The sequence below is a fragment of the Pangasianodon hypophthalmus genome, chromosome 7 (assembly GCF_027358585.1).
Source record: "Pangasianodon hypophthalmus isolate fPanHyp1 chromosome 7, fPanHyp1.pri, whole genome shotgun sequence".
NCBI lineage: Eukaryota > Metazoa > Chordata > Actinopteri > Siluriformes > Pangasiidae > Pangasianodon > Pangasianodon hypophthalmus.
In genome coordinates, this window is record NC_069716.1 from 16908224 (window position 1) to 16925160 (window position 16937).

Here is a 16937-nt window from a genome sequence, read left to right on the forward strand (position 1 = left end):
GATCTTGAGTCAGATTATGCTTAAAGCTGATATATTGTCTCATTTTGTGAGTGATCCTGAGTCAGATTATCATGTTTAAAGCTGATATATTGTCTCATTTTGTGAGTGATCCTGAGTCAGATTATTTATAATGCTTAAAGCTGATGTATTGTCTCGTTTTGTGAGTGATCCTGAGTCAGATTATCATGCTTAAAGCTGATATATTGTCTTGTTTTGTGAGTGATCTTGAGTCAGATTATGCTTAAAGCTGATATATTGTCTTGTTTTGTGAGTGATCCTGAATCAGATTATCATGCTTAAAGCTGATATATTGTCTTGTTTTGTGAGTGATCTTGAGTCAGATTATGCTTAAAGCTGATATATTGTCTCATTTTGTGAGTGATCCTGAGTCAGATTATTTATAATGCTTAAATCTGATGTATTGTCTCGTTCTGTGAATGATCTTGAGCCGGATTATTTATAATACTTAAAGCTGATATATTGTCTCGTTTTGTGAGAGATCCAGAGTGCACACTGGAGGGCGATATTATAGCACACAACATGTGCGCGCCTCTGTGCAGAACTGGCAACCCTTCAGCTGTGGATGCTGCCAATGGAAGGAGAGTTTATAAAAGAACACACTGCGAGCATGAAGGCTGTTCATATCAAGCGCAGATCTGCTGTTTAACTCGTAGGATCCGTGCTGATCTGGAGGAAGAGGAAGACTACCAGGAGAATAGTTTGTGGGCTGCAGTGTCCTAACAAGAGGACGCTTACTACTAGAGTAGACCATCAGAATCAGGACGCGGCTCATGCTGAGTGATCGAAACATCTACTTTTATTAAGTGCAATCTCTGGTTTATTTTCTCTCAGTGGCCATGAGCGGAGTGAACTTCCTCGGGTCGTGGGTTTTGTACGCTTTGTTTTTGCCGCTTTCTGAGCCGAGCGGTCAGCCCCTGAAGTGCCACGAAGTGCGCTCATCCTTCCAGTTTCTGTACCCTGGCACCAAGTGGGCTCCGGACGCACCGGTCTCAGGTAAATCAGTCATGCTGGAAAAACACATCACTGGTTTTCTCAGTAACTACAGAGGAACATCTCTAAACTGCTTTCATAAGAGCTCCTTCTTCTGAAGAAGCCTACAGATTCGTCTGTCTCCCAGAGCCACATGATCACATTACTTTTCTTTCTCTTATTATTTTCCTCTGCTCCTTGCAAAGGAGAGGTGTTAAATGAAGGGACAAGTCATTATTAAAAAAGTGTTTAGTTGCTTCCCTGTGAGAACTCATGTGTTTCCAGATGTAATAATTCTGCCAGTATTGCCTGGGGAGAACTGTAAGTGTATTCCTGTCTTGTATACAGTCTCTGCTATAGCAGTAAATTTACTGGGGCAGCCACATTTCCCAGTAGAGAAAATTGAGAACTTTAGATAAACTAATGGACCTGGTGGTTAAGTGACCCTCTGTTTGACATCTCCCTTATCGCTTTTGATGATGTTCTGCTTCAACCGTGCAAAAAAAAACAAAACAATTTTCAAGAAACTGCAGCTGTAATATTTAAAATGCTTAATTTTTGTGAAACTAATTTAGTGTTTGTTAGGCCTATTAGTGTTAACAGTGTGCAAAGTTGTAGATCTTATTGATATTAGATCTATGTGTAGTTGGATTATTAACACTTAAAACTGAAATATTGTCTCCTTTTGTCAGTGATCTTGAGTCAGATTATCATGCTTAAATCTGATATATTGTCTCATTTTGTGAGTGATCCTGAGTCAGATTATTTATAATGCTTAAATCTGATATATTGTCTCATTTTTGAGTGATTCTGAGTCAGATTATTAACTTAAATTATCAAAACCAATTTTATAGTCTTGCTTTAATTATACTGCAGTACAAAATCAGTGTCAGTAAATGTACTAATGATACAAAATCACTGTTGTATACAACCAGTGTCATAAATCTCAGATGAAATAATTAAAGTATCAGCAATCAGGTATTTGCCTAATTTCTTGCTAGTCTGACTTATGCCATTTAAACACTGTTTTTTTTAAATAAACTATATTTTACATTGATTTCCAGTGGTGAGGACTCTTCTGCTTCAGCGTTGATAGTGTAAAATTAGAGAAGAGCTGGCTCTTCTTCAAGAACTAGCACAGACCCTCTGATAGTGGCATTTAATCAACATAATGTTCCTTAAATTTTTTTGAATTCTTCATATTTGCAATTTAAATCAGGTCCGGCAAATGGGACAAAAGAGCTGGCATAGCCTAGCATACTCCATTACTCTATTACCTCAGAGGAAGGAATATTAACATATGACCCTCACTGGGGTTAGACTGGAATGAAATGGAATAACTTACAGGAACAGGAAACGAGTATCAAAGTGGTCCTACATGCTTGTCCTAAAAGCTTGTCATGTATTATGCATCAACTTGTTGCAGTGGATCCATCAAATATAAAAGCTGATGTCTCTATGCACCTGCAGTACAAACTGATATTTGGTAAGTTACCACAGGGGACCAAATGAGACAGGTTATGGCACAGTTGTCTTAAGTGTTTATATGGCTTTAAAGTTAAAAATATTTCAATATATTAATTATTCTGATTTCAAAGTTGTGGCTACAACACCAAGCATTTTACAAGCATTGTTAAATTTTCTAAATTACACCACTAAAACAACTGTTTTTCAGGTGCAGACTTGTATAATTGACAAATTGTAGCTTGTTAGCCTCGCAAAACCCTATTACTCTTTAGAGAGGTAACTAACCAAATGCATGCTTTGGAGAGTTGCATGCCACAGGCAATGTGAAATCATGCTAATTCTTGTGAAGTAGAGTCACAGACTCTGAATAATTATTACTTAGCCCTTTACTTGGCTTTTGATTGATTGCATAAACTGGATGCACTCCACATATTGGTTGGAATGTTAGGGAATGCTTGTCGCATGTCAACCTATGCAAGAGGGTGAGGCTAATTTCACTACCCATGTGCAATGAAGCTATAATATAATACACAAAGTACAAACTGCAAAACTGTTTAAAAAAATTGAAGATATAATTTTCCTCACTCAATTACAAGCAACCACCACTCATGCTAACAGGTTTGTGAATCAGTAATGGCTGTGTTGATGGTTTTGTGAAACATTTCATTGCCTCCCACACATAACTGAGAAGCATCGGTCAGAGTGTTTTAACAGAATTTACCGACCTCCCAAATGGAACTCTGTGGATGTCTCTGGCGTTGGAGTGGTAAATGAATGCAGAAAACCTTAATGTTAATTGAAATGGGAGCAACTGCAGACTCTATAGTGCAGCTGTCACCATCCTATGATTGCATTCATTCCTTTGAGAATTTAACACACGTCAAGCTTTTGCCAGGAGTTCATGCATCTGTGTTGATTCTTCACTATTTAAAATCAGTATTGCAGTTTTTACTTGCATACCCTAAGGTGACCCAGAAGTGTAAAACACATTAACAAACCAAAAATGCTACAAAAAAAAACCCAATAATACAATAACAATTTCAGAAACACAACAGCAAAACAAAACAAAACCCACAAAACCAACTGTAATATTCAATAAGGACCTACTCTTTCAGGTTTGAGTTAATGATGATGTTTGTGTTTCTGGTTTTGCTGTTGTGTTTTTGATTTGCAGTTGTGTTCTTAGTTTTGTTGTTGTGTTTTCTGATTTGCTGTTGCTGTGGCGTTTTGCATTTACAGGCGACAGTAACATACACTAAAACCTATAAATACCCTTTAGCCATGTGTATGCAAGCTTGACTCTGTTAACTTTATGTTTGGTTCGTGGCTCAGCCCTTGAAATGCCGACTGGAAGCTGTGTAATCATGATCTCATGTTGTTATGCTGTTCTTAATCTCAACAGCATGTCTCCCTGGAATATATTCCAACTAACTCCGTAGCTATCATTCTGGTAAACCTGAACCCATGTGATGCCCATGTTGCTATGTGGGAAGATTAGTCATGGATATAGACTTACTACTTTGTCAGTACTTTTGCCAGTTGCTGCCTCCAGTGGTGTTTGTGAGTGGGATGAAATGTAATAGTTTACAAATACAGGCAGTTAATTTTTTTAGTGGTCATGAACGAGAGCTCTGTGTGCATGCACAAGATAGAGATGAAATGCTTAGTGCTTGGTCTGTGCTGGAAGCAGAGGGGGCTGTTGCATAGACACAGCAAGATTGAGCTGAATTCTAATGATGCTGCATGTGGTGCCAAGGGGCACAGAACCAAAAAAGCCAGTGTAGAGTTTTTAACCTCTCCTCTGTGTTACGGAAGCTTCAAATGTTCCAGCCTCCCTGTCCATGAGGAAAGGTTTGCACATATTAATGAGAATTGGATTTCAGAGCATAAAGGACAAATTGCTGTTTTTTCAGGCTTAACATGTTGCACCGACTCCAGTAGAACTTGGCTTAACAATTGTTACCTTTCTCTCACTTCCTTGCTGTTGCTCTTGATGTGCCATTTCCCTAAAAACAGCCACCATGGCCAAAACGAAGTTCCCTGACAGACAACTCAGACTGGTTGCATTGCTTTTTTTAAATTGTGTGGCCTCCTAAAGGAAGATTATCATAGGAAAAAGACTTTCAATGCTGCTGTAAGAAGGTCCTCCCCAGTCTTTAGTAATTAATTAATAATAGAGTAATTAGTAGCAGAGGAGAGGAGAGGAGGTCAGCTCCAGCTGGAGATTGGCTGTCCTGGGATCCATACAGACGAAACAGGGAAGAATCAGCATCCAGCTTACAGCCAGAGCACACTCTCAGAGCAGCGTGTGTCATGTAAATGAGAAAAGAGTTGAGTTATTATCCATCTGCACAAATGGATCAAACCATTAGCATGAGACTGACCTCCCACAAGCGGATGTTTTTGTTTTAATGGCTTTAATTGTAGATGGCATTACTAGAGCTCTTGTGGCCCTTGAACATAGAAAATATTCATCATGTGCAGAGATACAGTGTTGTTTTCTAGGACGTTGTAGCAACAGAGATGATACTTTAATATATTTCATGCATGTATTGGATAATTAATTCCCCACTGAGCTTAGTTTCACACAACAGACAGAAATAAGACGCTTTACGTCTTTGGATGAAAAAGAAAAAAGTGGAGCAACTTGTCATTCTTGTGTCAGGGTGCACGAAACGGCCCCGTGAGTAACGCAGCGCTCTTGGATCATGCTAAATGTCCCTGGAGCTTCTGTAATTATGTCGTAATGATTTGGGCCAGGTTTTCGAAAATGAAATCATTTGGAGTTGTTCATGTGAAGGTGACGGATCATAAGCCTTGGCTTAGCCCTCCTTGCAGCTATGGCATTTTCTTGCAATGTTTGAAACCAGACTTTCAATTAAACTATAGATCTATATAGATTTTCAGGGCTAAATCTGATTGTGGTGAGGAGTGAAAGGAGAAAAAAAATTTAGTCTGCCTCTTGTGACCTGATGTTTGCTCCCTGCATGTACAAACTGAGGTATGTACACCTGAAGGACTCAGGAAAAATGACATGTTAGAGTTTAGGTTTTTGTTCTTCAGAATTACATTATGTTATCATCAGGTCTCTGACATAACTTTTAGTGAGCTGAGATGGTGCAGGACTCTAGAAAGAACTGTCACTAGAGCCCCTCATTCTTAATAGCGTTCATTTGTAATTCATGCCCTTATTAGTGACGCTTTATAGCATTAGAAGGATTTTATAAATTTTTATAACATTTTAAAAATTCACAGAAAGAGCCAGACTGAGTGATACTGCAAATAGCCAATCACTTTTACCATTAACTGTTTCACTGAAGACTCTAAGAATTCGTAGGCAGTTTTCACACCTAGTTTGCTTGCTAAAGTCCATACCACAATATGACTTTTTGTTGCATTGTATTTTTGATTTGGTTCAGTGGGTTTCATCATATTATGAATTTCAGGCAGAGTAAATGTGGTGGGTGTTTTCTTAATTGGTCTAAAAATTTGCAGGGTGCTTTGATATTTCTTAATAGCTCTCATAAATGTTGTTTTACCTCTGAAGGTCATCCAAGTGAATTTTTATTATGGAAAAGATACAATAGCCTATTATTGTTGATTACCATTTAATATTGTGCCAATTCTACCCAAAGCTTCAGTTCAGTCACAATTTCTGATGCACTTATTGAGCTGTTTTTGACCAATTTTTATTGTTAGAAATGCTACAGATATGCTAAAATATTCCTAAAATTCTATATAAGCCATTTAAAGTAAAACAAATGAGAGTGCATTGAACTACATGTGCTCTGAAACTAAATATATTGTTATGGAGCTGGGGGTTGTCTTTATTTTTGGGTAGTATTGCAAAGAATCGTATGCTGTATTTCTTAGTTCCAGCAGAACATTTTGTGTTGCATCATCTCTGTGATCATACTGTTTGTCATGTCCATGTCTGCAACTTCCAAAGTTGCAGACTACAGCTCTAATGATACTCTGCCCATGACTTTGTGACCTCCTGTCAACCTCTATTGCCATTCACAGTCACCTGCGTTCTCACCAATAACTGAATCATGGGTCACTTGGACAAGGACGGAGACCTGATTTTACACCAACAAACTCATTATGTCACAGTGTTCATAAGTTTGTGTTCCCTTTGGAAACTGGGGCACAGAGGTGCATATACACGTAAGTGTAGAAAGCCAGTCAGCTTGCAGTCTTTAAAATTCTGAAGCTTGTGGCCAGAAAAGTGTACAGAAGTATCAGACGTTCTTTCAGCTACAGACAGAGCATCTGAGCCTGAGACTAGATATTAACATTATTTGTCTTTGCCCTTACAGCTTTAAACATTAATTATACTCTTGGTTTTTGTTAGTCCATGCCCATCCTGATTTGAAAAATTATGGGGTGGGTCAGAGTGTGTGACGTTACAATTTGATGGGGGAGAGGGAGGAGTAGTCAACATTAGCAATAACAGAAATAAAACTTTATTTAAAGTTAGTGATGCGGCACAGAATAGTGCCATGACTAGTAATATTAAAAACTGTTAATAATAATGAGCTGGATAAGCAAACAGTTGGCTTAGAGCCTTATCAGTTTGAGCCTCTTGCTGAGAGCACCTGCAACTCCTGGAGATTTCTATGGAGATAAGCTTACAAGAGAAGCTTGTACTCAGTGGATGGTACGAACAATATCTTCTTAGCCTAGGTGCTTATATAAAGAAATTAAAATATTGCCCCAATAATAGCTGTTTGTAGTATTTATTTCATTGTCTATAAAAGCTACAGTGATAAGTGTCCAAAAATGAAATGTCAATAGAATACTAGCATAGATAGCTGCACCTTTTTCCTCAATAGCAGTCTAACACCAGTATTTATAGCTAGAGCAGTATTAACATTACCTTGATGATCAAAATATTCTTGTCCTGGGTTATTATTCATTAGTATTCATAATGCAATGTATTCAACATCACAACCTCCGCACAACTTTCACCAATTCATTTCAATTTTTTAACTAAAAACATTTTAGGGAGTCATTACTCTGTGCTGATAGTTGCCTAGGAAAGTGATTATGCATTTGATGGTCCTCTATGTCTCCCAGCTGGAAGGGAGGAGTAGCTGGATGAGATGCGTGCACTCGCCTCAGGAACTGGAAGTGCTGTGCTCATCTGGGCTTTGCAGAGGTATTTACTGAAGACAGGAACACAGATCACACTGCAGGAAAAGTGAATTCATGAAGGCCATGGATGACGGAAGTGTGTCTTTAATTGGAGGTGCAGAACATTGGTCGGAAGGAGTTATAACTTTATTAACTTTGTTAATTAAATCTGACAGGGAAGTTGCTGATTTGCCAAGGTAGCTTTCTTTAATAATGCATCCCCATGCACATTAAGCCGTTTTTATGCAGTGTAGAGACAGTGAGTGCTCACGGGGACAAGTCGCTCAGTGTGAAGAAACAGAAGGTGGTGGATGTTTAAAATAAAACTGGGGGGAGAGGTGTGTTGGTTGCACATAGAACACTACCTGAGAGTGTTGGTGTCCATAGAGGGGGGAGTGAAATACTGTAAAAAAGAGAGTATAAGAGTTTGTGTAACATTGTACACTGTGAACAATGAGACAGTATGATTTATCTATAAGGCTTTATGAAGACACTTTCTCTTTCCCGTCTACATACAGTTTCATCCTTTACCATCAGTCCCCATGAGCAGGCTTTATTTAGACAGTATGATACAGTCTTTGTACAGGTGTCTCTGTGGGGAATAATCTATCCCCATAGGCCTTCACTTTTCCTCTCTGCTCCAAACTTTTCTAATGAAATACATTTATCATCTCTGCATGAAAGACAGGCAGAAATTGTCTGTTTTGCTGCAGATAATTACCAAATCTGCCTGCTTTCTTTATCCTTTCATACCTGCTCTTTCTCTGCTTGCAGTTTGCTATTGACGGCTTAATAAATTTGCCCTGCAGTCTGAAATTAACGTGATCGTATCTGTCGCCAATCTCAAAGTATTGATTTAGGATATTAAGCCTGTCAGCGTGAGTACAAAAGTCGGTAGCTGGCCAATCTGGCAGCTTCTCCCTTGCTATTTTTCCGTTCATAATGTGGCTCTGTGTGTGTGTTTTCAGAATATGTTACAATTCACTTAAAGGTGTGGGGTGTGGGTTTGTGAGGAATTTGAATGGTAATAAATTTATTCACTTATCTGGTTAAATTATGTTAGTATCCAATGTTTTTGCAAGATCTCTGTTTTTTTTTTCAGTTTTCAGCATGTCACTTTTGACAACTGCCTATTTTATAATCACAAATAACACTTAAACTGTAGGTTATCTGATCTACCCTATATTTGAAGCACAAGGCAAGGAGGGTTTGCTTTTTTTGGTGGGGTCTTTTGGTATTGGATTTTTGTTATTGGAAGTTACTTGGAGAAAGCTAAAGCCATAACCAGTTATTCACTTTTTTGTGGCTTACTGAAGGTCTTTCTGTTAGCAATGGTGAGGATGAGGGGCAAAAAAAAGGCATGGGTTGAGAATGATTTGTGCTGAACTGTGCATGAAAGCAAACACTTCACCATATCTGGATACTGGATGTGAACTCTCGCAACACATATTCTAGGATTCTGGAGGTCCTTTGGGTGTTCTTTGGGAGTCTGGAGCCTGGGGCTGCATCTGCTACACTAAAGCCCTATTCAATAACTGATAAATTAGTTCTGCAAAATTAAGCAAATTAACTTTGCAAAATGAAGTACTTTGCCTGATAGACTTGCACTGGTATATTTTTTTTAACTTCAGAATCTGCTCTTTTGTTTAGCTCTTAGTCCTTTTTTAAAATTGTATTTGAAAAAAAAAAAACATAACCCAGTTTAAAGTCATATAGTAAGCGTTTGGCAAATCCACATGTGCATACATACTTCCTGTAGTATTGTAATGACATACTTTTTCTACTGGTTTCACTGTATTTATGAAAAATGTGTGTTAACTTGAATAATAAACAATAAGCAGGGTTTTATGGGGTTAAAGGTCATTCTACCAGACTAAATAGTTTTGATAAGTTTGTAGCAAGACATTGAAATACCACATTTTCATCACTTAGACATCCATCATTCTTAGACTTGTCCATCCATCATTCTACTGCCTGTTGGCATCTGTCAGCATTAGTCACTTATGGTGATAATCTTGTGTCACTGTGGCCCCAAGTGATCTAACACCTATATATAGTTACCTGTGGTGTTTTTCCAGATTGCTTCACACAGACTCCTGTGTACCAGCCCAGATATCTTTTGTCTCTCCCTAAACTGTGTCATTGCCCCCCATCCCCCCCAGCCTCCTGCTTTCATACCCCTTCTTCATCTCGCTATCATCTTCACCCACCGTGTGCGCTGTGACAAAATTTGACACATCTGATGGTTGTTTATAGCACCATCAATCAGTCTAGTTCCACCCCCTTAGCAGCTCAAAGACACACAAGTCACCTATCTGCAGTTCAGCTCTGCAATAGAAATAGATGCTCTGCAAACATATAAACGTTTATTGAGATACATAAACAGTAAATCATTGTACAATGGAGATTTTAGTTTGAAAATTATTTTAATGAAAATAAATTCTCTCCTCATGTAAAATTTATTACTGCCATTTACCCCAATAGAATCTGAATGCACATTTTGTCTTTTTTTCTGTTTGTTTATGTATCTGGTGAACAGAACAAGGTCTTACATTCATCCGAATTTGCATTTTTAAATAAAATCCTTCTGGGAGGCTCACCTTTTGGATGGGTATAATATGAAGAACAAAGCTTACCATGTTGTCTCATTCACTAGAACCTTGTAAATCCAATTATGATCCTTAAGTAGACATGGCCACTGTAATGGCTGCCAACAAATCAGCCATCACTGTGATCATTTACATAATTCATCTGCATGAGATGTTTCTAATGTGATTCTTTGCTGATTCTCCACTTCCTTTTGCCAAGTAGAAATTGATATTTTTATTTCCTTAGTTTGTTTGCTTTTTGACATATAGCTACAAGAACATGACACTGTTGCCTTTTGTGTAAGTATAACACAGTGACATTTACATTGTCCTCCGGTTTACAGCAGGAGTATCACAGTGCACGTCTGGAATAATACAGTAGTGTTTATTGTTCCTCCTGGTTTTCTTTAGCTCACAACATTTCTAATTTGTTTTAGAACACAATTCATAATTAGTTGAGAAGTGGTTATAAAACAGAGAAACGAGTTCCAATAGGGAAAACGCAAAGCTGAGCAGGGTCATGGTTCTTCAGAATTAAGAGCTGAAAATCTAAGACTTGGGAACAAGGCTTACAAGAAACAAATGCACTTCATTTATTTTAACCGGGTGTGGTTCTGGCACAGACCGCAGTTCTGCTGCAGAAGTGCTCTACACTCATTATTTAGGAACAATGGTGTAAAATTAGACGGTGCTGCATATAGAATTAATGGTCTGTGACTTCCAGCTAGAAGGAAATTAATGGACTAAAAGGTAATTAAAACATTTTAGCTCTGCCAGTTATCACTGAGTCTGAGCTATGCATTCCCAAAAATGATCAGAATTTTTTACTTTGATGTTTTAAGTAAGGAATGACTGGCCCACTTTTTTTTTTCTTATATCACAGTAATTTGCCAGCACTTACAATTTTTCATTTATTAGTGAACGTTATGGCATGATTTTAACTGTCTATTTCTACATTTAATGTTGTGGAACATCCAAAAGTCAGCAATAAACAGTCGTTCCTCACCAGCCTCTCTCTTTCTCTCTGTCTTGAAGTTGATAAGACAGAAAAAAAAAACACAAAACTTTCCTGTGGTGGAAAACCTACTGAATATTTCAAAGTTGCACTACTGCTAGAGCAATGCTGTTATAGAAGATTGATTAAAATTAATCAACACCTTCTGACCAGTCAGAATCGAGAATTCAACAACGCTGCTACTCCAGGAAGGACAGATGCTGTACGTTTGGGTTTTAGACTTGGCCGTACTTATGGTTCCAATGGTTCCAATGGTTCCTATCTTACTAATGTGGAATCCTCTCTGATATTCTGCAATAGAGTCCTACAGAGAACCTTTAATGGACAAACCAATCCTGGTTCCAGATTTAACCTTAAGAATAGGAGTGTACCATAAAAATGTACTGCTCATCACATGCATTCTGAAACACTAGCATTTACCTCTACAACCCCTACTAAGATTTACTGAAGTGCTAGTAAATGTGTGTGTATTCTGCAATCCCCTGGAGCATCACAACATCCAAAACCATAGTGATGGATTCAGCTTTCCCATTTGGGAAAGGAAAGAATGTTAATTATAAGCCACTTATTTAAAAATAACAAATCAGACATCACAAAATCATGAGATGACATTCGTCTATGCCTTGTTTCTCTTTTCTGCACAGTAGATTTGCAACTTTGACTGTCTCTCCTCAATTCCACAGTAAAATTTTGCTTTTTTTCATACATTATTGTGGATCTCATGAGACTATCTGTCTACCAGCCATGCATGATTGGGTTTCCAATTAGACTGTAGTGGGTTGATGCAAATGGTGTACAGTGTTAGTTTTTAAAAATTAAATATAGGATTGAGCATGGATGTATACTTGGGTGTTTGTGTATCAGTGAGGCTAATTAATCACATTAAAATAGAATGTATTTTTATTCTGATGAGAAAGTGGTTTAAGATCTATGTGAATTTTGGGATGGAACATTTTCAGAAAGAAAACAGAAGAAATTGTCCTGCATACTGCTCATTAACATAGTGCCAAATACAGAGTGTTCTCTAGGACTTTCAAATATTCTGGCCATATTGTGTGCATGTACGTGAATGTGTAACTACCTATATAGTATTGGATGATTGGTATTTGGATGAGGTTGTTTTGCTATAGGTCTGTATAGCTTATTTAAGCATTGGGTTGTCTAAAACAACCTATTTGCTGTTGCTCTAATGCTAGCCTAACTCATTAGACAAACACTATCTCAGGAGGATTGTACAGAACATTACAGCAGCAATGTCTATTTACTTTTTTTGACTGATGAAATACAAACACCTCTCTTTCTCTCTCTCTGTCTATAACAGGCTCAGACCTGCAAGTGTGTCAGTCGAAAGGCCTCACTTGCTGCTCTCGCAAAATGGAAGAGCGTTACCTCCTAACTGCTAAACAGAACTTGGAGTCGAATTTGCAGGCCAGCAGCGCCCAGCTCAAACTCCTCATCATCCAGAATGCGGCCCTCTTTCAAGGTCAGTCACTTCAGTACATGATGGTAGCAGCTAGGGATTGAAGAGTAGGTTATCTTACAGGTTAATGCGCATAAGAAGACCTATAATGGATCCACTGACTTGTCGCTTAAACAAATTGTCTTATTTGGTACGAGTTGGTAGCCTCAGGTAATTGCTTTATACTAACAATGTTAGAGGCACTGGTGGTGGCTGGACACTTGTCTACTTCGGAATGTCGTTCAATGCAAATTGCTTCAGTGACAGGCCTGGAAAAACTCCCCAAGCAGGCAAAATCTCTAAAACAGGCTGCTCTTGTCTCTTCTTTTTTGCCCCGGCACCGTCCTTTGGGGAATAGCGAGTGAGCCTTGCTTGCAGTCTTCTCTACTCCTCTCCCCATTGCTTTTTATCTTTTTGTAGTTTTTGCTGTTGAGACAGATCAAAGGGCTCCCCCTCTCCACTCCAGCATCTTCCTTACTCTCTCGTCCTTCACTCCCATGAGCCCGTATTGCCCCTCCCCAAGCCAACCTGGCTTTTTCATGCCGCCGCAAAACACGGCTAAAGGTTCATTCCTTTGAAGTGAACTTTGTCAAACAATCATAAAAGTTAAGAGGCTCTGTCACTGGGACTTTCCCATGGATCTGATGACAAGCTGCTTGCATCATGGCACACTTTTGAGCACAGCTAGTTTTCTTAGCTGTCCTCTTTTTGCTCTTGTTGGATTTAGTAACACTGTGTCCTTTATTGTCGATAATAACACATAAGCCTCTTAGTCCCAGAGACAGCTTGATTTACATTTTCCTTTCTATTTATAATTGCTTAACACAGGCATTTAAAAAAACAGCTTAATATGCAGTCATGCTTTATTCACAGTATGTGTTGGCAAGTATTTTCCTTTGCTAATTGCATAGGTGTACTCACATACAGCGATTAAACCTTTAGAATCAGACTCAAATACTGATAACTGTCTCTGATGGGGCATACAGTGAATACCCACTACAGTGCCCTTAGGCAAGGTTTCTGCCTTCAACTGACCTACTTAATTAGGAGGACCTGGAAAAAGGAACTATATGCTCAGAGCTTGTAAGAGCTCAACAAGGACACGCTTTCACAGGATTTTCTGTTTTTCTGTGCTTTATCTTCCTGAGCATATTTAGAGCAAGAGTATGTATGAAGAAAGGGTGCAGCCTGTCACATAAGCTGGCTGTTATGTTCATACCATTCAATTCCCAATTGTTTAGCTGTATTTGACAATTGAATATTTTCTTGACATTTCCATATAGAGGTGCCTGTTCACTAACTGTGTTAAGGAACAAAAAGTGCAGCCCATTTCAAAAGCTTATTTAATTTGTTTTATATAACTCCCATTGGAAAATGCACCTTTTATTGAATATACTTGTATTAGTCATCATTGGGGGGTAGCAGTGATTTCCTCTTTGCTAAATAAAATTTTAAAACCTACATATACAGGAAAGCACATTTTGTTATATGTTAAAATAGCAACATGCTCATTAAAATAAGTGATTTGGAAAGAATATTGACTGGCTAATTAGTGATAATGGAAGTACTACAAAACTAAAGATCATAATCTTAATCAGTTTTTTGTAACCTACATGTCATTAATAGTGACTGACAGCTTAATTAATGTGGCTGAGCCTAGGAGGATTTTTTAAGCTACTCCAGGCTTTGTTGAGCTGCTTAAAGACAGGACTAATTTACACCTTCTCTTATTCATTAAAAAAACAAATTAACATGCAATTCCCATATCAAAGACAGTAATATAAAAGGAGAGTCATAGTTTCTCTCCTGTTAAATCTTCACTGTGTTTGCCCTGTTTATGCTGAGAATACTTTTTGATACTAGATTTTTCATGATTTTGTGGGGTGTAAATGCAAGAAATTTCAAATAAAATAAAACAGCCACGCCAAATGTGTCCACCCACAGCAGGACTCAAACTCAGAGGCATGTTAGTGGATCACAGTTCCAGCAATTAAGCCATTTGCTCTCCGTTAAATTTTTCACATCTATCAATTAAATATAAAGGTGTGAGAAAGATTATGTATGGAGCAAATTATTTAGTACAGGCCACACTGGAAATAGTAAAGAACAGTATATATTTTGGATCAGCAGGGTTTACAACTGATTTTTATTTTAGGGCATTTTTATTCTCCAAACATCCTAGCTTAGATCTGAATCTCTGAAAAATCATTTCCCAAGGTAGGCTTTGTGTTAAGGCTTCAATTTTTCTAGACATAAATTGTAACACCTCTTTTGACATTGCCATTTCTTTATCCGAAAGCCCCCATTTGTGTGTGAAATATTTAAAGACTACACTATATGGCCAAAAGTTTGTGGACACCTGACCAGCACAGCCATATGTGCTTTTTGAACATCCCATTCCAGATTTAGTCCCCCTTTGCTATTATAACAACCCCCACTCTTCTGGGAAGGCTTTCAGCTAGAATTTGGAGCGTGGCTGTGGGGATTTGCTCATTCATCCACAAGAGCATTAATGAGATCAGACACTGATGTCGCTCGAGGAGGCCTGGTGTGCAGTCAGCATTCCAGTTTATCCCAAAAGTGTTCAGTGCGGTTGAGGTCAGGGCTCTGGGCAGGCCACTCGAATTCTTCCACTCCAACCTTGATAAACCATGTCTTCATGGTCCTCACAATGTGCACAGAAGCATTGTCATGCTGGAACATGTTTGAGCCCCCATTACAGGTTTGTAATGCTAGAGCATATAAAGACATTCTATACAATTGTGTGCTTACATCTGTTTGGGGAAGACCCACATATGGGTGTGATGTGTGTTTGTGTCCACAAACTGTTGGCCATATGAAGTGCTGAACAAATAAACATAGTCTCAAATTATATGAGCTGCTGCTTGTTTGTCATGAAAAATGGAGGAAGGAAATAAGTTAATAACTAAATTAAATTAACAAGTACATTAAGTTAACCCAGGCCTGAGACAGACTGGTGTCCCATATAGTGTGTATTCTTGTCTTGCCACTCACCCAGTGTTTCCGGGATAGACTCTGGATCCACTGTCTACACTTCAATCACGTCTCGATTGCTTCATTTCAAATCCATTGTTGTGGCGTACAGAGGCAAAATTATGAATATTGTGTCACTGTCCAAATACTTATGGTCCTGACTGTATATGTATCTCATTAAAAATCTCATAACCAGCTAACATCATTGACACTATGCCCTCTCCTCTGGATTAGCTATAATTATGAGAAACATTTACATCATGCACTCTACAGGTAAGCACACTAAGTCACACTTCTTGCAATTAGACTTCTTCGCTCTCAATGTTAATTAGTTGTCAGATTTACAGTAATGACTTGAACCCTAATGCACAGCATGGTCTGTTCTCATTAGTGCTTGTCTCAACTCTAAGTCCTAAGACTAGTCTTTGCATCTTTTTTTGGAAGTATTGCTCTTTTGCAGCCATACTCATCTTTAATACTGCCTGTCTCACTCAATCATTGAAATAATTTACTTCTCTGTGGAAGTTTTGCCATAACCCAATAACAGCCAGACATGCAAGGCTTTTGAAGTTGTTTTCTCATCGCCTGGGGCAAATTTAATAGCTTAATGATGGTAAAAGAGGCAGTGTCATCTCACAAACAAGCCCTTCGTGCATCGTTTGCCTGATGAGCGTGAATAGACTGGTCATTATCGCATCTTTTGCAATCAGCTTATAATTAGTTTTCCAACTCAGTTGCTTTATGGTTGTTTTTGTGGCTGCAGACACCTAGACCAGGCTGGAGTGTTATCCACACTTAAGTAAGCCAAGCTACCTAATGTACAGAAAATTATATTGTGTACATTTAGGCAGGTTTCATTTTTCACTCTAAAGGTTGTTCGGTATGTACCTCAGGGGGAACAGCTTTCTTTTCAGAAAAAGTTCCACGTAGAACCTATTTGAAAATGTAGAACTATAAACCATCCAAAGAACCACTGAGAAACCCATTTTTTTAAAGTATAGTTGTTTTTTTTGGGTGAATTTCATTTGACATTGTTGCTGGGGACAAAAATCAATGGAACTTTCTGTGTCCTACTTTGCAATAGATGTCCCTGTGTTGCTATACAATAGATGTATAGCAATACAGTTGTAAAATACACAGTATGTTCATTCATTTATTCATTCGTCTTCAATAACCGCTTTATCCTGGTCAGGGATTCAGTGGATCGAGAGCCTGTCTCAGGAACACTGGGCACAAAGTGAGAATACGCACGCTACACACTTGCTTGCAGATGAGAGTCACACACTAG

At 38.3% G+C, this 16937-nt stretch overlaps 1 protein-coding gene across 1 annotated transcript in view; it reads left to right on the forward strand.

The window, feature by feature from the left end:
• Positions 1 to 214: 214 nt before the first annotated feature.
• The window catches only part of gpc3 (glypican 3), a 101217-nt gene continuing 84494 nt past the window's right edge, over positions 215 to 16937 (forward strand). The window contains exons 1-2 of the mRNA XM_026917573.3: positions 215 to 1014; positions 12518 to 12679. Coding sequence (XP_026773374.3) covers positions 858 to 1014; positions 12518 to 12679 — 319 coding nt within the window. The 5' untranslated portion in view covers positions 215 to 857. The remainder of the gene's footprint in view (positions 1015 to 12517; positions 12680 to 16937) is intronic.